Source organism: Chamaea fasciata, unplaced genomic scaffold, assembly GCF_029207755.1.
Source record: "Chamaea fasciata isolate MVZ Bird 193981 ecotype frontalis unplaced genomic scaffold, bChaFas1.0.hap1 SCAF_18, whole genome shotgun sequence".
Classification (NCBI taxonomy): Eukaryota; Metazoa; Chordata; class Aves; order Passeriformes; family Sylviidae; genus Chamaea; species Chamaea fasciata.
The window spans coordinates 5,466,517-5,487,812 of record NW_027094103.1 but is presented as its reverse complement, the minus strand read 5'-3'; the positions used below and the strand labels follow the sequence as shown (position 1 = coordinate 5,487,812).

The window sequence follows — 21,296 nt, the reverse complement described above, 5'->3', positions numbered from 1 at the left end:
GGCCCGCCTGGCCCCCGCCCGCGAGATCTGCGCGTCCCGCGGGAGCACGGTCCACCAATCGCGGCACAAAGATGGCGGCGCCCGGCGCGGCTTCACTTCCGCCCGGCGCCCCGCCCTCCCTGCGCGGCCGGCCCTCCACATATCCCCCTCGGCCGCAGTGGTCCCGCCCAGCCGCCGCCTGTCCGCCAGCGGCGCTGCGGCGCGCTCACCCCGCCCCGCGGGGGGGAAGGCGCTCGGTGACGGCGCCCGGCGCTTCCGCCCGGCGCTCGGTGCGGTGGGCGGAAGCAGCGGAGCGGCGGCGGCCCGAGGTGGGGGCTCGGGGGCTCCTCGCGGGCGTTCTCCCGGTCGGCGGTGCCATGTCGGCGCTCCCGAGGAGCTACAACCCGTTCGCGGAGGACGAGGAGGAAGATGTGGCGCCGGCGGGTCCCGGCGGGGCGGGCGGCGCGGACCGGCAGTGGTACCTGCAGCAGGAGGTGCTGCGCCGCTCCGCCGCCACCGCCGACAGCACCACCCGCTCCCTGTCGCTTCTCTACGAGTCCGAGCGCATCGGCGTGGCCGCCTCCGAGGTGGGTCGGGGCCGGGAGCGGAGCCTTCGCCCCCGGGCCGCCGGGGAGGAGCGGCCCAGGCCCCGAGCGCTCCCACCTCCGGGAGGGCGGTCTTGTTCTCCCTGTCCCCCTGGACAGTCTCCTGAAAAGCCCCTCTTTACTCGGTGTCTGCCAGCCAGCCTGTCTCCCTGTGTTCTCTGGGTGCTGGCGTTTGGGTTTTGAGGGAAAAAATCCCAGTTACAGCCTGTGTGTCTGAATAGTATTGAGGCTGGCACTCGGCCGTGTTTACAGCTGCTTTCGGCAGTTCTTACTAATTTTTAGCTGACTAAATAGTTTTTAGACGTCCTCTTGGTTAGATGAAGGGTCTTCCCTGTTAGTTGTTTGTGATGTGCTTCGGTTCGCCCTGATTAATCATTTCCTTCATTCCTCTGGCGCTGTTTCAGCACTCTGTGCTCGGGCTCATAAAGGTCTTGTCCATTGTGTCACCTGCTATGCTGGGATGTTCCTTGGGTGATGTGGTTGCCTAAATTACCCCAGAGCATGCCCAAACTGCAGCCAGTCCTTATGCTCAGAGGGTTCTTGGTGGGACTTCTGTGAACTCTCAGACTCGTGATTTGTTTGTTAGGGAAGTCACAAGTGAGGAATCAAGAATTCAGGCTTGACACAGGGCTTGTGGTAAAACTTGAAGTCTCTGTGTTTGTGCCTTATTGAGAGGGGGGGGAAAAAGAATATTCAACTAAAATTTCCCAGAGTTTAGCAAGAATATGAACACAAGTTCTTTGTTTTGCACTGGTGGTAGCTGCAGGCAACTTTCTTGCCAGCATTAATCTTTGGATTACTTTGGAATAGTGCTTGTGCTGCTGAATCAGAAAATAATGTACTTCTATATAAAATGTCCTAAATCCTGCACTGTTAAAATTAACAAAAATATTCCTGAAGTCTGACGAAATTCTGTTTGTGTTTATTTCCTTTGGTTGTTCTATTTCTAAAATATCAGAAACATCCCAGTAAAGTGAAAGAGTTCCTTCCCAATGAAGGCGCCATTCATAACTAGAAATTGTCCTGCTTGCTCATTCCCCTGCCATAAACCCGTGCATTTCCACCACATCACCCATCTGGTGGTCAGCCATAGACGCAAATGTCAGTTTGACAAAAGACCAATGCAGAAAACTCCTGGGTGTTGTTTATGGTAGGTGCCAGGAGCCCAGCACATCACAGGGATGAGGATTTTACAGCTGCTTAATGCAGTGGCTCACAGGCAACTATTGATTGAAAAGACCTGGAGGAAGAGAAGCGAGGGAAAAAGCTGTTTGCCCTCGGGAGTAATCTGCACAGATGAAGGAACGCTGTTGTTTTTGTTTAGAGTGTGATCTTTAGGGTGAATTGTTTGGCGTCTCAGTTTACCCTGGCTTTATGATCTGCTTTTCCCTGTCACTGCCCGTTAGGAGCTCGTCCGTCAGGGAGAGGCTCTGAAGCGCACGGAGCAGATGGTGGATAAAATGGACCAGGACTTGAAAACCAGTCAAAGGCACATCAACAGCATCAAGAGTGTTTGGGGGGGCTTGGTAAACTACTTCAAAGCCAAACCTCCAGAGAGCAAGCCAGAGCAGAATGGAGCCCCTGAATATTATGCTAACAGCAGGTAAGTAACAAACTTTTTATTTGGGACTTGTCTGTCACAGCATCTCTGAAATGTCACCAGAAAATGGGAAGTAAAACATCTGTTGGTTCTTTCAAACTCCTGTAAACTCCTGAGATAGTCTAGCTACCTTTTTTCTTTAATGCTGAGGTCAATAGCAACGTTTTCTTTCTATTTATTTTTTTTTACTAGGTTAAAAGAAGCAATCGTGTCTAGTAAAGAACAAGAGTCAAAATACCAGGAAAGCCATCCCAATTTAAGGAAGCTAGATAATTCAGGTTTGTTAACTTTATTTTACACTGACTGCTTGTAATCCATGTGGGGCAAACTTGCAGAGTGATGAAGGCAGAGACCCTTCAGCCTGCCCAGCTGCTCACTTACCTTGCTGCCTAGCATCTGGAGATTTGTATCCCAGCCCTCATGCTTTGAAATCTAGGGAATTGTTTCCATTAAACTCTTTATATCCGTAGTGAAGATGTTATTCTCCCTAAAGATTAGAAGCACCCGGTGCTTGTATTTGCATAGAGAATGCACACAGTGTGCAGACAGGGTTTCCCAAAGTTTGCCAAAATGTTACACGTTCAGAGGTTCTCCTTTTAACCGTTGTTCGTCATAGTTTTTAGACACACTGTCCTTGTTATTTCAAACATGGATTCTAACCCTCCATACTGAAGTAATTTCTTGATTCTCAGAGGTGGAGTGTGGAGTTTGGCCTCAATCCCCCTTCTCTCAATCATTTAACTTCTGTGAGGGCTTTTTCGTACTAAATAACTGCTTCTTTATCAGCTGAGCCTCGGTTATGTAACACGGTAAGAGTGGGAAAGCAGCAGGATATCGATGATGATGATGATGATGTGTCAGTAACAAGCGAAGGCTTTTGGAGACCTGGATCCGTCCCGCTCCGTGTAGTGCCGGGCTGTGTCCAGCAGGGGGCGGAGCGGCTCCGGCGGCCTCCCTGCGGCCGCTCCCTGCGGGGCCCCGGGGCCGGCCCGGCGCCTTGCGGGCCTGGAGCTTTGCTTTCCTCGGGTTTGCTTTTCTGCGCCAGCTCCCTGCCAGAGCTACAAGTGGCAGCCCAAAAGAGAATAGTTGTAGCTAAAGCGTTCATCTTGTCAGCTGGCCCATAGACAATGCTCTCAGACTACTCCTGATACTCTGGTTATGTGATCACCTGGCGGCTGTGTTCAAACTAATTTTTAACAGCCTTGCTAAAATTTCAAAACCTCTTCTCACATGCTTTTTAATTGTATAATATTCTGTACTCTTTACTCTTAACAGACAATGATTTCAACAAAGCAGATTTAGTTTCTTCAGTGCAAAAGGATGCCTACCCAAAGAACCAACAACTGCGAGCTTACCACCAGAAAATTGATACCAACTTAGGTGAGTGAGGAAACTGAAGCTGTTTGATGTCGTACAATTGTGAATTTTTGATTCCTAAACCAGATAAAATTAAGTGATATCTTGCCAACACTTTTCTTAGTTATCATGCAAAATTTGATGATAATTTAAAAAATCAGTTGCTTGTATTTGCGTTTCAAAACTATCTACATGGTACCTTGCTTTACACCCAAATAATTTAAAGCAATGCACAGCTTTTGAAATACATATTTTGCTAAAAAATGCTAAGAACTGAAAGGCACTAAATATTTAATTTGTGGATTTGCTGCATTTCTTTTATTACATCTCAAAACCATTCAGCTGAGTTTGCCTTCCTTTGTTCTGTAGCATATAGACAAAGTGCCTGTTTGCTTACATGTAGCTGACCTAGAAAGAAGAAATTGGGAAAAAATCAGAAAGGAATATATCAAAGAGAAATGGTCAGTTGCAAGAGCTAGTTCAATGTTCTGTTCACAAGCTGTGGAAAACTTATCTCAAGAAGCATTTATACCAATCAATCATGCAATGAAATTGTCACGTTTTGGTCAATTACAAAATCTAGAAATTGGAGTTTTTCATCTATGATAAATAACTGCTTAAATCTCCACCTCGCTGGTATCAACTCTGCATGGAGCTTAAAAACAGTTGAGGTAGTGAGCATACTGTGTATGCTGAGCAGAGAAAATATGTACCAATTTTTTATGAGATACATTAACAAAAAAAGGTAAAAACTACATTACAGGCTATGTCATTTGACAAAGATCCAATCTGGTGTTAGGCATTTACTTAACACCAAATGTAAAATGTAAAAAAGGAGGAAGTGACCATTTCTGGTAGGAAGAGTACAACTATGAACACACCAGTGCTTCCTCTATTTCAGAGGAACACTCAGACTTGAGGAATTGTATTTAATGTTTTCTAAACCAGGGTTTTGGAGAAGAAGGAATCCTGATAATGGCCATTTAGATAATGTTTTACAGCTTTTTGATTCTTTATGGTCCCTCTCTCCCCTGGCAGATGAGATGTCTTCTGGGCTGAGTCGCCTGAAGAGCCTTGCTCTTGGCCTGCAGACTGAAATAGAAGAGCAGGATGATATGTTGGACCGGCTCACAAAGAAAGTAGAGACACTGGATGTCAACATTAAAAACACTGATAGGAGAGTCCGACAACTTTAAAGGATTTTTAGAATTTCTTTTGTCCTGTGTTGGTTCATCCTGAATGCCTCATCTCAACCGATCTCTTAAAGAAAATCTTGGGCAGTATCTGTTTCTCTGGGTTTTTTTCTGCTATGTTACTGGTTTTGTTGTCATTAAAATTACGTAGTCTTAAGTCAGCACAATACTTTACATTTCCTCTTAGTCTACACGGCAAAAGCGCATGTGGAGTAAAATCTCCCAGCACTGGGTCAGGATGCCCCGCTCAGCTGTGTCGTGTGTGTGGAGGAATTCGCACTCACAGAGCTGCAGTGTCCTTGCCCTGGGAGCTGTGATGAGAGAAGGAACTGCATTTTTGCCTCTGTTTTGGGGAGGGGGCAGGGGGAACAGAATGTGCTACTTTGTTCAGAACAAAGGTTGCTAATTCTGTTTACCTACAGACATGTTAAATTCAGGAAAAAATGCCGATTTCCAGCTGTAAAAATATTTTTACGCGACTGTTCTGCGGCATTTCTGGGGCTTAAGGAATGAACTGTTCTGTGGAAGTTGTAAAATATCAAGGGTGTCATGCAGTAATGGTAATATCCTGTGTGTGTTCCCTTTGCTAAGATGAATCTGCCCGAATGGTGCATCCACAAATTGTGGTTTTTATGTTGGGGTAACTAAATATTCTTGTCTTTACAGCCTTGTCAGTAAAGATCTCTAAGGGTGTCTTACGGTTGTCAAGAAATGTTCATTGACAGTGACCCAAAAAGTTTGGGTAACAAAGTCAGAACTTAAATGTATGTGCTCTTAAAGATTCTTTTGCAGAAATGGTCATCATCTGTTTTTAATTTTCTGCTCTTTCTCAGCTTATTCATTTAGGTGGTTATTTGAAAAAACAGCTTCCATTTTAGAAATGGAGAGTTGCTCTGATTGTGCACAGATTGTAGAAGATTGTTCTTTAGCATTTGTTTCAGATGTGATTACAGATGGAGCAGATGCTGTGCTTTGCTAAGCAATGTGACTGTTGGGAAACTCCACTGTGGTTCACATGCATCTGTGCTGGCTTAACAGGTATGAACAGTTCCTGCAAATGAAGAAAAGCCCAAAACCATTTTTGAGTCTTCCAGACAGAATTTGAGCCTTTCGCTTTGTTTTGTTCTTTTGTAAAGGTCACTGTAGAACAAAATGATCACAATTCTGCTCCAGCCTGAAGACACGACAGCAAGAACTTGCTGTCTGTCTTGAAAACAAGCAAGGTACTCCTGTTTGGAGAGGCCAAGGGACCTGTGTCAGTATTGGAACATCACAAGTGACAGTGTATGGCTAGGAAGAGATTGTTACTTCTTTTGAACCAATGCCACATTGCCTTATGAATTAAAGAAAGACTTCGGTAGGCTATCAAGCTTGTCCCCTTCACAGATGTCACAGTCACACCTCCCTCGTTCCTTTTCCAAGGGATTTGTTACCTTGAGCTCACTTCTCACAAGGTGAATCCAATTGTTAAGGAGATAAGAGAAATGGAGCCTGTCTTACTATACTGTGTCTCCAGAAAGTACACTTGTAGAAGAATAAATCACTAAAAACGCTACACTTATTAGGCATAGTATTATGGAAAAAATACTATTTCTGGCACACTGGCAGGGTTGAGCTGTGAATTAGATTTAAGGTGAGCCTCTGTTTCCTTTGTTATTGATGGCATTGATTTCAGTCCCCCTCAGAAAAATGTCTTTTGGAGGGACATAAAACTTCAAGAGCAATTGAGTACCTTTAATTGCTTTTTAATCTTTCAGTTTGTATCATTTATGCACGTTAAGAATTATAAATAGCCTATTAATATATCATTTTACTATTTGGGTTTAAACCATGATTATCTTACTCTGTTAGAATATTTATTAATTGTATGATTTGATTTCTCAAGAAAGTTGATAAATTTATTTAGTAAATTATACAATTGTTAGTATTCATATGTTAAGTACCTCAGTGAAGGAAGATCAAAATTTTGATACCTGGTTTAGTTTCTTATTTGTTTTAATAACACTGCTTTTGGTGTGAGATCTGCCTTTACCTGTAAGCAACTGTGTCCCAACTCAGTGTTTGCTAAAGTCAGACTGATAACAAGGATGGACACTGAGCCTTTCTTGACTAAGTTATGGCAAATGGAGGAAAAATGTCACTGGAGGATCTGGTTGTGTTATGCGTAGTAAGAATTCTGGAGCTTGAATCCAAGCAAAAACCTTTGATTTAAGGTTGAAGTGTACTGCCTTTCTGATGAAAGCTATTCCATTTTTAGTCTTAAATTATTTCACAAAATTAACTCGAGTTTTTGAGCAACCAAACGTTTGGTTGTATTGGCCTTATGAAATATTCAGTGCATCCTGGATACCTTTGATGCCTTTAAAAACACAGCCAGGGAAGGGGAATAAAAAATAAACCCCTATTTCTGCTTTGGGAATAAAAAATAAATCCCTATTTGTGCTTTGAGAACGCTGTGACCCAAGCAGAGTAGAAACCCAGGATTTCAGCCATGTGGAATCTCTACAGATGTCTAACTCCTCGTGTCTTCTAACAATGCCATTCACTGCCTCGGTAATGTGTGCCTGCCTTTGCTTAGGTTTTCTCGCTCTATTTGTTATTTTTGTTTGGTTTTAATGGCCTTGTTTTAAAGGATTATTTCCCACACTGGGTTTCTTTCACAGGGTGAGAAGGATGGTGCTTTGATATAAAAGAATTTCTGCTACAAACTGAATTGCTTGTCTCTGCTTTCCTATTGATTTTTGCTGATAACAAACCTAAGTCTAACTGACATGAGGAGACACCACTATTTTACAATAGTGATGATGTTTTTTATCTCTTGGAATAACTTTCCATCCTACAGGAAAAGGAAATTGAAAGGAAAATAACCACATGATTTTTGCTTTTCCAGGAAATGCCATTTTGCATGTATAATGAAGGATTTACTTCAGTAGATTTTCTTACTGTTTCCTGAGATGGAGTTTTATTTCTTCTTGGATGCTGTTGAAAAACTTTAACTGTGTAGAGTCCAGGACTTTCAGAAGAAGTTTAATTTGCACTCATGTGCTAATTTTTTATAAAATAAACTCTTTTGCCTGCATATTCGTGTTGGCATATAAGCTGGTGTTCTTGCAGCAAAATAGCTCTGGTTAATTTTATTGGCTTGGGTAGAAGCTTAATAAGGTCAGAAGAAGGTGGCAAAAAGAAACATTTTAAGTATTCTTTATAAAAGGCAGTTTGCCAGTTTCTCAAAAAGTTTGCTAATCAATTTGGAAGAGATCTTAAAACACTGGGAAGTAGCATATACTCTTCATAACGCAGACATAAAATTCTAAAAGCAGCAAGGCAAAAGAACGGGAATAGCCAGTATCTGATGACTAGATTCCTAGGTGTATTTGATTTTTAAATTTCCTGAGCATTGAATTAAATCTTGTAACAAATGATTCGTAGCTGAATTTTAGTCTGTACTCCACAGATTTTTTTGCTGTGCTGAGCAGTAGTGGCCCCACTGAACTCATTGAGACACGATGATGTCAGGGGTTCTTTTAATGTGCAAAATTCACCTGAAATATTTTGCTGCCTAGTAGTTTTTGTGAAGTGATGTCATTTGTTAGATGGTGAAATACAAAATACTTTCCAACCAGTCTGCCTTCTGAGCAAACGTTTTTGTAGGCATTTTTACAAGCATAACATCATATGGAGGTTATGTCTAATTTTTACTTTGAAACACATAGAACTTAATTTTCAAACCATAGGTAGTGATTATTTGTGTCTATGGCTTTTTAAAATAGAACTTTAATTCTGTGCCACCCAGGTATAAAACTTTTTGTACAAGTCAAATTGCATTATCTTTTATTTAAATGCTAAACTGGACTGTAGCTCAGCAGTTTAAGAAATTGAATGGAATGAGTGTTGAATGGTAAGACAGTCAATAAAAGGTGCTTATTATTAATGAAGAGTTGTTGCATTTATTTCTTTTTTTTCATTATTATTATTACAACTTCATTGATAGTCTTCCCCCATTATATCTGTTAACACACAGGACCTACACTATTAAGTTTGTACTAGCATGGACATAAGTTTGCAACTGGTGGGTTTTGTTTTCTGAGAATAAAAGAGGGTTTGACATTTATGTTATTCTTGAGTAGATTCTCTTAGATCCTGAGAGAGGAATGTAACACAGCATTTATTTTTGCAAAAGAATTAATCTGTGATGATAAAATAATTCAAGATGTTGCTTAAAAAGTAACCTTGCCATAGTGTTTGGTATTATCAGGAATGTCAATAACTGGATGTATGCATGAACAGGGGGCAGGTGGAACAGGAGCAAGGCAGAAAAAGATACAAACCTTTTTGAAAACCTTGTGGTATTTGTGTGGTCCCAAATTTGGTGATGGTAGAAAACTTGTAAACATCTTGACCTTTGGGTAGGTCCTTACTTGTACGTGAAGGGAGGAACTTGGATTCTGAGGTTTTTTTTGCAGTAGAGTTTAATTTTGATACTGTAAAGCAGAGATTCAGAAGTGCTGAAAATTTTATTACAAAATCTCAGAAAAAGGGAAAGGTAATAGAGAGACTGACTGTTTGTTTTTTTTAAAGTTAACATAACTTTGGTTTGCTGCCTTTTTGCTGAGAGTTCTTCAACAATTGGGAATTGAGAGCACTTCCATCTCTGCACTTGATTGTTGCATATAGAAAAATCAAAATAGTACAAAGAGCACAGTAGGAGATGATAGAGAATGGAGCAGTGCAGTGGATTCTGGATCTCTGCTAGGAATATTAATAGTTTGCTGACTCTGCTGGCATGAGAATCCGTTTCAGAGTCTTAAGGGTATTTCTCACATAGCTGTTTATGGCTGGTCAGGCATTTCAACCCTTTGTGTTTTCTCAAGGACTTCCTTGCTTACAGTGCACTCCCTGCCCTCCTGGGAAATGAGTGAGGAACCGGGAGGTAAAGGATGCTTATCCAAGTCTTTAACAACAGGCAGAGCAGGGGCTGTTGAAATGAAGGACCCCAATAGTTCTGCCTGAAGCAGTCCATCCTTCTGAGAAGATTTTTGGCTTTAAGAGTGAGTTCTGCAATTTTCATTACATTTTGGTAGGGTCGTTGGTTTGTTTGCTTCCAAATAAATTTATTACAAATTCCCGAACTGGGAAAATATGAAACACAGCCCCACTGGGAGAAGGACTGGTAGGCTTTAGTGGAAAGCTAGCAGGGAGGTGCCCCCAGAATAAACAGGCTGCCAAATCAGGAAGATCCCTGAATGCCAGGCACAGTTTACTAAGTACAGTGACTGTGCAGCTCTGCCTCCACTATAAAAAACCAAGATGAACTGTGACTTTGCTGTTGGCGAGGCAGAACCTTCTAGAAAATGGGCTTCCAGCTCTAGCTGTGGCTATTTTGTGGAAAACAGTGGGCCTCCTTGGCTTCTCCATGCAAGGTGATGACTCCTCCTCCACATTAACTGTAGATCTGCTCTCACTGTTAATGGACAGCAGTCACTGGCCAGTACTGAGCTCTACCTCTCTTAAAAAGCAGGATTTTGATGGAGACTCAGACAATTCCAGATTATTTTCCACCCTGAAAATATACAGGCTGCTAACAGCACTGCAGAGGACACCTGTGAGTCATTTTATCTGTTTCATTGTACATTGTTGTTATAGGCTGTTGACATTTCTGGCATTTATTTTTGTTCCCAAAGCTCCACACAGTCATACAGCATGGCTAGGAGCTAGTGAGGTTTGTGGGTGCCTTTGGGATCCTCCCCACATGTGCTCAGAATGCAAGGCAGGTGTAGTCAGTGACAATGCAGAACCCACTTTGCTGCAGCCAAACTGCCACTGCCACCTCCCACCTCTTCTCCACGTGCTCCCTGTGCAGGTGTGACTGAGACAGGCAGAAAATATTCATCAGTACATACTGTATCACCATATGGAGACGGGTTAATTTTTGCTGAATGACCTAAAACTGAACTGCAAAGTGAAGGTGAGAAAACAAGCTCGTGAGGGGCCTCTTATGAAGGCATCACCTTATTGAGATACAGAACAACTCTGGCATGCCCTGAACTGGCATTTGTGGCACTGCAAATGTAGCCTTGTTCTCAAGACTGAAAAATACACAGAAGTGCTTTAGCAGTTCTGATTTGTCCCTTTCCTAATTAGGTGTCAGAGTCTTCCCAGTTAAACCAAAATATCACTGGGAACCTTTGTGCTGAATGACAGCAGAAAATACTGAACAAAGATCCCTCTGCTTTTTATGCACATACCTCCTCTTAATGCTCACTTGTATTGATTTGAAGAATGTGCTCCCATACCAGTACTATTTTCAGAAGTCCATATACGTTGTAGTCCTGCTCATCTATCTGATCCTTCATCGCTGACTTTGGAAAGTTATTTTCCTTAGCCATATCCCTCAGCAACTTTCCATGCCATCCAAGCAATATGTTCATCACTGAAACTTGGGTGATTTAATAATTTCCTGGCACAGTAATTCCAAAACATGTGGGAGGAAAAGCAGAGGAAGATTTTTCCATCTCCAGGTATTTATTTTACTGCATGAATCCTTGCTCTTGACCCTTTTGAATGGCTTTCTGTTGAGCTGCATTTCAACTGCTTGTCAAGTGCTTGTCTGAGAAAGACCTTCACCCTTGCAGCCAAAGGTGGAGGGAGGGAAGCTTATTCAGAGGAATCTGATGTACCTGAGTGCTGTAGCATTTCCAGCTTTGGATTTCTGGAGCTGTTTTCTTTTCCACAATCTCCATAAGCTAAACAAACACCTTTTTTTTTCCATCACCTGCTTTACTAATCAGTGTTTGAAATGTAATATTGAGGCCTTACTCTCCACTCATGCCAGCTGTGCTGGGTTTACAGTGGCAGGCTGCCAGGAGCCCGAGGGCTTCACCTGTGCCCAAGTGAGGTAGGATGAAAAGCACAACCAAAGCAGCTCTTCTGTGGGACACAGCCCCACATTGCTGGTTTCCACATGTTACTGGACACTAGCAGCTACTGCCGATGACAGAGCTGTGAGTTTGGGTGCATTAAACAGCAAGACACTGCAGCCTTAAACTAGGAATGTACTTATTTAGGAAATAGGGGTGTATTTGTGTTGAGCACCACATTAAAACCATTAAGCTTCCTTATATCTTTGCAGGTGGCCACATGTAGATGTACTGCTGAGTCAGCCTGGCTGTGTTAATGACCCCAGTAGCTCTCCAGGGAATGTCTCTGCTTCCCCACGTGTCTCAAGTGTCAGGATCATGAAGCTGATTCCTGTGAGAACAATTTTTGTTTGTTATTTGAGAGAATCATTAATTCCAACATACTCTCCCCTGGAGCAGTGATAAATAAAGGCATTAGATAACATTTCAAGATAGATTTGTTAAGCCTCTACCACCTTTTTTTGTACCTGCCCAAGTGTATAAAATGAACAGTCAAGAGAAGGAAGAGAACTTCTGATGAGTCTCAGATGCTCTGTTGTCCAATTGCTCAGTCATCTGTAGGCCACATAGTACAACATAATGTAGTTTTATTTTAACTCTGATCAACTGCTCTGCTGTTTTAGTACCTCTGTAGTACGGAATGACTGGAAGATTGCCAAGTAAGGGGAAGTCTGTGTGTGAACAGCCGGGAGGGATAATACATAAATCTGCTGGAAAGAGGCAATTAAAGGCAGCATTGAGATATAATGAAAAATAGACAATATTGAACTTCACCAGAAATAGCAACATAAACAGCAGCTACTGTACTGTGAACTTTGCTGTAAATAACTGCATTTTACAGAAAACAGATGGATTATGAAGTCTGTGAGCAGACTTACCGTTTGGTCTTCAGGAACACATCCATGTTAATGTTTGGCATGTCCTCCTAGACCCAAAGGGACAAAAGGTGGCTTCTTCCTGCTGTTGTATTTACAGAGTCCGGGGGGGGCTGCAAAATTGGATTACATGCAAGCCAAGCAGAGCTGAAAATAATTCTGCATGTCATATGTAACTATGAATGGAGATGACAGAGGAAGTGATATCTGAGATCAGCAGCATAATAGATGCTGCCTTTGTTGTTTTGTAACCCAGCAGCTGAGGAGGTAACACACCAGGGAATGCATCAGGAAGCCCTGCCTAACCAGAGACCATGCCCACAGCTTACCACAGCCTTGGCATCACCAGCAAATCCAACATCATTTTTTGACATGAGTGGGTGGACTGGGAAAGCACAGACCATTCCAAAATGTTTATATCACAAATGAGAGTGGATTCAGGCTGCATTTTAATTCTATGGCCTAGATTTAACCACCCTTGTTCTGGAATAATTTATCAAAAAGCTCAAGAGTTCTGTGTATTCTACCATTTATTCTGCTATTTTGCTGCCTTCATGAAGGATCATTACCAGTCACAGCCCAGACAGAGCAAATCAAGCTCCTGTTTGCAGACACAAACTTGGCAATATGCATTAACTGAACATAGTTCTTGCATCAGGCAACACATCATGTGCTGTCTCAGTCACATTCTGAGCTAGAAGAGAAATATGCACATATTTAAAGATCTTTGGGGCCCATGAAAGTGCTTATTTCTTAACACTAAGTTTGTTTCTTTCAATTCTTTAGTTTGCCTCTTCCAGCATGACCAAAGAAACAAGAAAAGAGCTGCTTATTATTAACGATTCAGTCTTCATAAAATGGGTAGAAACATACAAAGATGACTCACTTTTGATGTGCTGTAGCTTGAGCCTCACTCCATCCAGAATTTTAAGCACTAGACTCTGGTTGAGTTGGAGCAAATGACTTGTGGAGAGCTAAGATGAAAGAGGGAAAATTCTGGCACTGGGGGTAGAAATCATCCCTTTGCTTCCTGGATGCAGTATGGCTTGGTGCAGAAAGAAGAAGGCAACTAAAAGCTAGTCCATAACAACATTCATATATTCTTTTTGAAATTAGTACTTTATTAGATCACATTTTTCCATGATAACGACCAAAAATCTGCAAAGAAACATGACAACAAAATGCTATATAAATAGTTTAGCTAGCACTTGGTATGCTCCCCCTTTTATTTTTTGTGTTTGCTTAAGATACACTGCATATCTGGAACAACACAGTTTGCCAGAAGTGTGATATAATTTTTTATGTTTCAGGGCATCCCTCAGGCCTTTAGAAAAGTAGAAAGTACCAAATACTCTTTAAATACAGGAAGATATTTCTAAAAAGATTAATTATACCCTAAATAGACAGCATTGTGAATTCCCTCTGGTGCTTGTTAAGGCCTCTGCACAGGTTTCCTCCCTTTTTTCAACATTCCCTCACACAAATAGCATCAGTTACACTGAAAGCTCTGGCATAAAGGGGCATGGCTGTCTTCATCTTGTGTCATCTAAATTTATTTCAGTGACAGGGCTGCAAAGTGCTTATGTACTGCTTCTGCCTAGTAGGCACTGAGCATTTCTAGGAATTTTTTTTTAGGTAGACATTTCATTATGAGGACTCCCAGCTTGTAAACCTGTGCTTGCCTACATCTTATTCCAGCTCAGCCATCTTGCTTGTTGTCAGTAATCTAAAAGGTAGTAAATGCGTGATGATCATACCTCTCTGGGAAATATCTTTGTGTTGTGTTTGTATCTTGAATATTCTAGGTAAGACTGAAGTTCCAGAAAAGCCAGTCTGTTACATTGAGGTTGTATGTCATTAAGAAGCAAGAAATGCAGAGAATGTCCATTAAAACCTGTTCCACAAACAATTCCAGATAGAGAAAGCTAGGAGTGAAAAAGAAAATGGGAGTGACTTTTATCTTCAGTGTCCTGAAGTCCTACAAGCGGATAGAAAAAAAACCCAGGCGCTTTGTGTTACATAAAACAGCATTACATGGTCTAACAAAAACCTGTTTTTGAAGGGGAGAACACAGTTCAGAAAATAATGAGGATTTCTGAACTTATATTTAAAGCTAATGCAGACAAAGGTACAGATTCATATGAAAGCAGGAATTTGGGCATAAGGAAAGGGAACAAAAATATTTCATGAACAATAAAACTAGTTCAAGAAGGCACTGACCTTGGTCAGAGATTTTTTTTTTTTCATGATTTGCACTGACTGCCTTACAGATTTGCCAATAAAGGCTGAACTCCCACTTCAGCCATTCCTTCTAAATAAAAGTCTTTCCATTCTGGCTGCCTGTTTTCATAAAACTTGTAGGAATCCAGTATCTATGAGCTTATTCCTCTCCATCACATACGGTTGAATTTGGTCACTGGTCTCAAAACTGACTGCGGTGGGGAAAAGGAAACAGGCAAACATAGTGAAAGCACACTCATAAAGACTTGCTTCCTTCTGAGGATGGGGGAAATTCATAGATCATGAATTTAGAGAGCACTTCTTTCCTGGAGTAGCAGAAGGGGAAATATATTGTAAATACCCTTTAGAAAATAAAAAGTCTGTTTACCATCCATGTGGTTTACCATTATATTTTAAAATGTAACTCCGTTTCTGCTTTTCTTGGCTTCATTCTCTTTCCTGGATAATATAATAATGTTAAGAAAAGGAACACTGAGGTTCTCCGTCTCGAGGGTCTATTTCAAAGGAAATAGCTAAAAGGCCCTAACAGTCAATATATTCAGCATTTCTCAAATCACCCTATTAATCTGCAATTGGACAACATTGGCCTTGCTGCAGGACACTCATGAGAACCAGCAGACCCCTCCAGGTCCTTTCCAGCCCTTTCTCATTCCCCGTTTATGCACACTGACTAGTTCTGCTCCTAAATGGTAATTGAGGATCAGATCCTTTAGGCTGAAATTTTACTTGGTCTATATACAAATATAGTTTGGTTTCTGTTGTTCCAAACCTAGTGAAATTAGCAGGAGATGCACACTGGATTTATATGGGCCACGTCATGTCTTGCCATTGCTCATATTTTTAAAGAACACATTCACTCTCCACCCGCTTGATGAATGAGCTGCCAGAGAAAACACTCTGGAGGAATTCAGCTTCTAAAAAGGTTGGTGTAGGATGGAGACCTGATGCATCTGTCAGGATTTTGAAGACAGACGTTGACTCCCCTGCCCTTTATCTGGCTTTGCGTCACTGACCACTACAGCCCTGTTTTTACAAGGCTGGGCTGGAGGAGTTGCAATCTCAGCTAAGAAACTGCCATGCAAGGAATTCAGCTCCTGTGCTGCAAAGCCTGAAGAACACCAGGGTCCAGGGAGGAGCAAACAACTCACAGAGAGCATCGATGTTGGAGACCTGCTTATGGCCAGAAATGGCTCCTTCACATGGAAATGCTCCTGGGAGAGAAGACAAGCCTATTGTTTGCACATTCCAGGTGAATTGTGTATCACCATGGCACTCTCTGTGGGGAACCTAAAGACCTCCAGCCTGCACTGCTACAGCCTCTAGACACTCCTGTTTACTTTGACATTAAATGCTATCAGAATCTGATGATGGAGATGATGGAGAGATGGAGATGATCATCTCCAGCAGAGCTTTCATGTGCAGGAAATACAGGATGGGGCTTCACATACTGAACTAAATTCATAAAGTGACCTTTTATCCAGAACATGTGAAGAGTAAAATTCACCAGAACAGGACTATCTTGAAATGCTAAGCGTGTACAACACCATTCTCCTGTCAAAGAATGAATTAGACATTAAGCAATTACATATTAAACAACTCTGCAACATAATCTTTACATTTCAAATAACTTCTTCAAAAACATTACAATTTTTACCAGCCTGCTCTCAGGAGCTTGCGCAATGACTTACAAATACCACAGAAGAAACTCATCCAGAGCCTCAGAGTGCTTTGTAGGACCCAGAGTTATGCATTCAGTAAGAACAGATGGAAAAGGATAATTGAATTCCAGGCGAAAAGAGCATTATTTGAATGGAAGTTTGCAGTAAAATGAAGGACTGTGGGACATGTACAAGGGGTCAGTTCTGGATGGGAGACAATGACAGAAGACAGTTCTTGACTCAGCAGCAAGGAGTTTGTTGGAAGGAGAGAGAAGAGAGAGAGGGAAGGAAAGGGGCAGACTCCTCTGTCTCCAGGAGACAAGCTGGAAAGAAGTCCAAGGAGCAAGGGTGTGGTTTGAAAAACAAGGAGTACAATTTCAAACTGGATTTTGAAGCAAACAGAGCAGTCAGTGAGGGCTTTGAGATGCATGAAATGCAAATTTCTTCCATGAGAGACCACATCAGAACTTTAGGAGTTGTTGTGACACTCTGTCAATTGCTGCACCAAAACATCTTTGTGCTGAGACTGCTGATCCAGCATTCCTAAGGTTTGCATTTATCTGTTAGGCAAAACATTGATGCTCTGACAGTGCCAGGCAGCATTCAGCTGGGAACAGATGTGGATCAACATCCTGCAGCAGCACTCCAGCAGTTTGCAGTGATCGTGCACAAGGATGCACAAGTCCAACCCACAGACTCCTTGTTTCTTGGAGCTGCACTTTGAGGAACTCTCCAAGTGTTTGGGTGTTCCCACTCAAGCAGGTCTCCTCCAGTGGATTCTTTCTCATACAGGCTAGAAGATGTGCCAGGGACTTTTTTACCTTCCTGTATCAAAACAGGAAAGTGGCCAAACATTTGGAAATTGAACATTTGTGTAGTTAACCAGTGATTGGAACAGATGCTGTTGAGCAAGAACCTGAGAGAAACATTTAAGAGAAATACACATTGCTTTTTCAGTGAGACTTCCTTGGCTGATTCTGTGGGAAGAAGACTGGGAACATACGTACAACATTTTTCCATGTAAATAACAGCCCCTCCAAGACAAAAACGTGGCCCTTCTCAAATACTGGAAAAGAGCATCAGGCTGCCATCCATAGGATGAGCCAGAAACCCAAATATTTGGATGAGAGCAACTTCTGAAAAAAATAGAGAAACATTTACCAGGAGCTTTTCCATTTGCATTGTTAAAGGATTGCTAGGGTTTACACCCTTCTCAGCTGCTGAGTGCTGTGGCTCTGCCTTGTATAAAGGAGCAGGGGAGTAGCAGCCAGCTAATCACAGGGGCACTAACACAGCAAACCACCAGAGACCTTTTACATTCCCTTTCAGCAGACTATAGACTGTAGGAAAAATACCCTAAATAAGGCCAGTAGTGCCTTTTCACTGAGAGACCCCAAACTAAATATAGAAAACAAGGTTAAAAGAGTCAGTTAAAACATCAATGCACACAGCTGACAGTACAGAGGTCAGTTTCTTTAGCTGCGGAAGCTTAGCAGGCTGCAGAGTGGAGAAGAGGTGGCAACATACTTTTCCTATTTTTCTGATTTGTGCCAGAATGTCCAACACTCTCAGCTCACTTTTCAGAGCCAATCACACTTGCAAAGAATCCAACCCTTGGGATCACCAAAGCCAGGTCTTATAAAGGACAGATACTTAAACACAGAGCAGTGCAGAGAAGGTACAAATGAGAAAGACATCAGCAGACAGAAGTGTGGCAAAGCACTTTTACATAAAGTGAGATACTTTTTTTGCTACAGAAATTATGGGATGTTGTAATTAGGATTTGGCCAGCTGGGAGTGGGCATGAAGGATTATATTATTAAAACTGGAGTGAAGAAATATAACAGACCTTTAATTTTAATTATACTTTAAAAGAGCCTTGGTTTCCTTAGCCAGTGATCTTTCTAAGTTCATGGCAGCAGCTTAGTGCCAGACTACTAGGATTGCACACAGTACACAGTGACTTTTGTGCATTTGTAATTCTTAATAATAAAAATAGCTCAGAGACAAATCTATTGCTTCTTCATCACAAATGTCTTTAAAATATTAATGATATAAAACATATATCTTATAACTATGTACACTACTTAAGAGGTACTACTTAATTTGTACAGTAAGTGATGAAAGTATGTGGCTTTTGGATTTTTTTTTTAAGAAATAGATATAAATTAGCAAAAATAGGAGTTCTGGATGTAATTAATTAGAATCCATAAACTGAATGTGAGGGGGGGAAGCTGACAGAACAAGCTCACTATACCAATGGGCTGGTGACAGACACGTCCTGATGTCCCACTGGTAGTCTGTCTCTGCAGCACAGCTGACTTGCCCTCATTTAGTAACTCATAACCCACCAAAATTAAACTGCAACTAATAAACCTACAGAGCAGATGCTACTCAAACCCCTTTGGACCACATTAAAATAAGTTGTCTCCACTTTACCTCCAGATTTTCTTTGTTCTTTTGAGAGACCAGACCTTGGTGTGTAACCCCAATCCTGAGTCCTCTGGGGAGAGCTACAGAAATCTCCAGATTTCTGCAGGGATGGGGCTTTAGCAGTATCTCATTCCTAGCTACCTGTTCAATGGGCTGTTCAGTATTTCCTCAGCCCACTGCAGACCATTCTTCACCAAGGGATCCCCATGGCTGCAGCCTGTGACCATGTGTGCCAGTAGGAACCCAGGAATCTCAGCAAGCCATGCCTATGATTCCTTTGGAAACTTAACCCAGTTTTGGTAATTCCCAACTCCATGTATTAAAAATGAATGAGATTAAGTGAAAATAATGAGGTTTTTAATTGTAATGTATATGAAATTGTTTTAATCTGCCTTCTGGTGTTGAGTCTTCGGGGGTCCCTTGTTCAGCTTTGTATTAGAGATTCTCCTATAATCTTGTGCACCCCAGAGCTGAGCTCTCTGGGAAAATGGGAACACCACAATGCTCTGGATAAAACTGCGGGAGCCAACACCACTGCAGCCATTTCCACCTCAAAGGATTACTGTAATTTAGGAGAAGTATAATAGCACATTAACTTCACCTCCCTCATCTAATGCTAATGGGCAGACCAGGAGTGAGAGTGAAAAAAAAAAAAGGTGTTGATGCATCACTTGCATATTGGACTCTTCACTTCTTGGTTATTGAATGGCTTCCAACCCACAGTGTTAACTCTTGGGGAAGGAGCCGTGTATCTATTTAGAAACTGAACAGGGGAGAACAACTGGATGGTTTTCATGGCTGGCCATAAACCCCCTCACCTACCTTCGGCTATGACTGGAGGGAGCAAAGCCCACGTGGTGCTAGGGTAAGTCGGCCGGTGTTGGGCCAAGGACAACGTCTGACCCAGCCAGACCCCAGTGCCTTTGGGGTTCTGGGGCTGACAAGGAGGACGAGGAGGAGGAGGAGAAGGGTCGCACTTCGGCACAGCCAGCCACGGCGGCAGGTACCAGGCAGGCGGCTCCTGGCTTCCAGTGCCCACCAGGCGACCCCTGGGTATTCCCCGTCTTACTCCTCACCTCCGGCGGGAGTCCCGCGGCGCTGAGGGGAGCAACGCCCCGGCACCGCCGCGCAGCTGTGGGGAAGGGAAAAGCCCTGAGGGTCGGTGTGAGGGCGGGCCGGGAGGGACCCCGGGGGCCGGTGTGAGCGTGGGTCGGGAGGAGCCCCGGGGGTCGGGTGGGTCAGGAGGAGCCCCGGGGGTCGGGTAGGCAGCCCTGGGGGTCGGGAATCGGGTGGGTCAGGAGGAGCCCCTGGGGTCGGGAATCGCGTGGGTCAGGAGGAGCCCCGGGGGCCGGAGATCGGGTGGGTCAGGGGGCAGCCCCGAGGATCGGGCGGGTCAGGAGGAGCCCCGGCGTGAGGGTGGGCCGGGGGCAGCGCCGGAGGGAGCCGGGCAGGGGGCCGGGTCACGTGAGCGTGTGTGGCAGCAGCGGAAGGATACCTGCACTCTGACAACCCCTCCCGCCCCTCTCCGCTGGCCGTGGCCGCGGCGAGGACCACCCGCTCCTCAGAGCCGCGTCCGCAGCCCGTGCCCTCAGCGGGAGTGAGGGATAGCGGGACAGAGGAAGGCGGGAGGGTGAGGGCGGGCGAGAGGCGACGGCGATGGGCGGAGGAAGAAGCGCGGCAGGGAGGGACTATTTGAGGAGACCCTGGCAGGCTGGTGAGATGCGGAGTGATCCCGGCGAGTGAGAGGCCCCGCGCTGAGGCCGAGGAGGGCGGCGGGCGCGCCGGGCGCCATCCCAGCGAGGGCTCCGCGCCTGCGCCGCTCCCGCCGCCGTGAGGGGAGCACCGGCGGCCGCCCCGCTTCACTGCCTGCCCCTGCCCCGCGCCCCTGCCCCGGGGAGCTCGCCCCCAGCCATGGCCCAGATACTGCCCATTCGCTTCCAGGAGCACTTCCAGGTGAGCGCAGGGGGGCAGCGGAGAAGGCGCGGGGTCGGGGTCCCCCTCTTCTGCCTCACCCCGTCTCTAGGAGAGGGGGGGGCCGCGGCCTAGGCGGGCCGGGAGAGCGCTGAGGGCGGGGAGACGGGGCCAGGCCGCGGGGGGACCTACTCCGTCCCCTCCTTCCTTCCCTCCGGAGCGCGGCCGCCGTCCCGCTGGGCGCCGCGGGAAGGCGCGCGGGGCCGAGCCCGCCCCCGGTGCGGACTCTGGGCTGCCGCTTCTCTTCATCCATCCGTCCGTCCATCCCTCCATGCCCGGAGCTGCGTCCCCGCGGCGTGCGGAGCGGCCGCGATTTGTGCAGAGTCACTCGTCGCCTGAGGGACCTCCCGCTCCGGGGAGGGGGCGGCGCCGCGCCGAAGCCGCGCTGCTCGCCCCGGGCACCGCGGGCGCTCCCCCGCCTCAGCTTGGGTGGACGCCGCAGTCTTGCAGGCGGATTGTGGTTTTTCC

The 21,296-nt window shown here is 44.4% G+C and overlaps 2 protein-coding genes across 3 annotated transcripts in view; both read left to right on the top strand.

The window, feature by feature from the left end:
- The first annotated feature begins 266 nt into the window (after positions 1-266).
- Positions 267-8,668, top strand: SNAP29 (synaptosome associated protein 29). The gene is made up of 5 exons (XM_066199622.1): positions 267-566; positions 1,991-2,187; positions 2,377-2,462; positions 3,460-3,564; positions 4,579-8,668. The coding sequence occupies exons 1-5, from the start codon at positions 357-359 to the stop codon at positions 4,734-4,736; spliced, it is 756 nt and encodes a 251-aa protein (XP_066055719.1). The 5' UTR covers positions 267-356; the 3' UTR covers positions 4,737-8,668.
- Positions 8,669-20,530: 11,862 nt separating this feature from the next.
- CLTCL1 (clathrin heavy chain like 1) overlaps positions 20,531-21,296 on the top strand; it is a 33,216-nt gene continuing 32,450 nt past the window's right edge. Inside the window, exon 1 of one of the 2 annotated variants that reach the window (XM_066200178.1) lies at positions 20,531-20,810. In XM_066200178.1, the coding sequence (XP_066056275.1) occupies positions 20,769-20,810 (42 nt within the window). In that variant the 5' untranslated portion in view covers positions 20,531-20,768. The remainder of the gene's footprint in view (positions 20,811-21,296) is intronic. The other variant, XM_066200179.1, reaches the window with a different exon arrangement.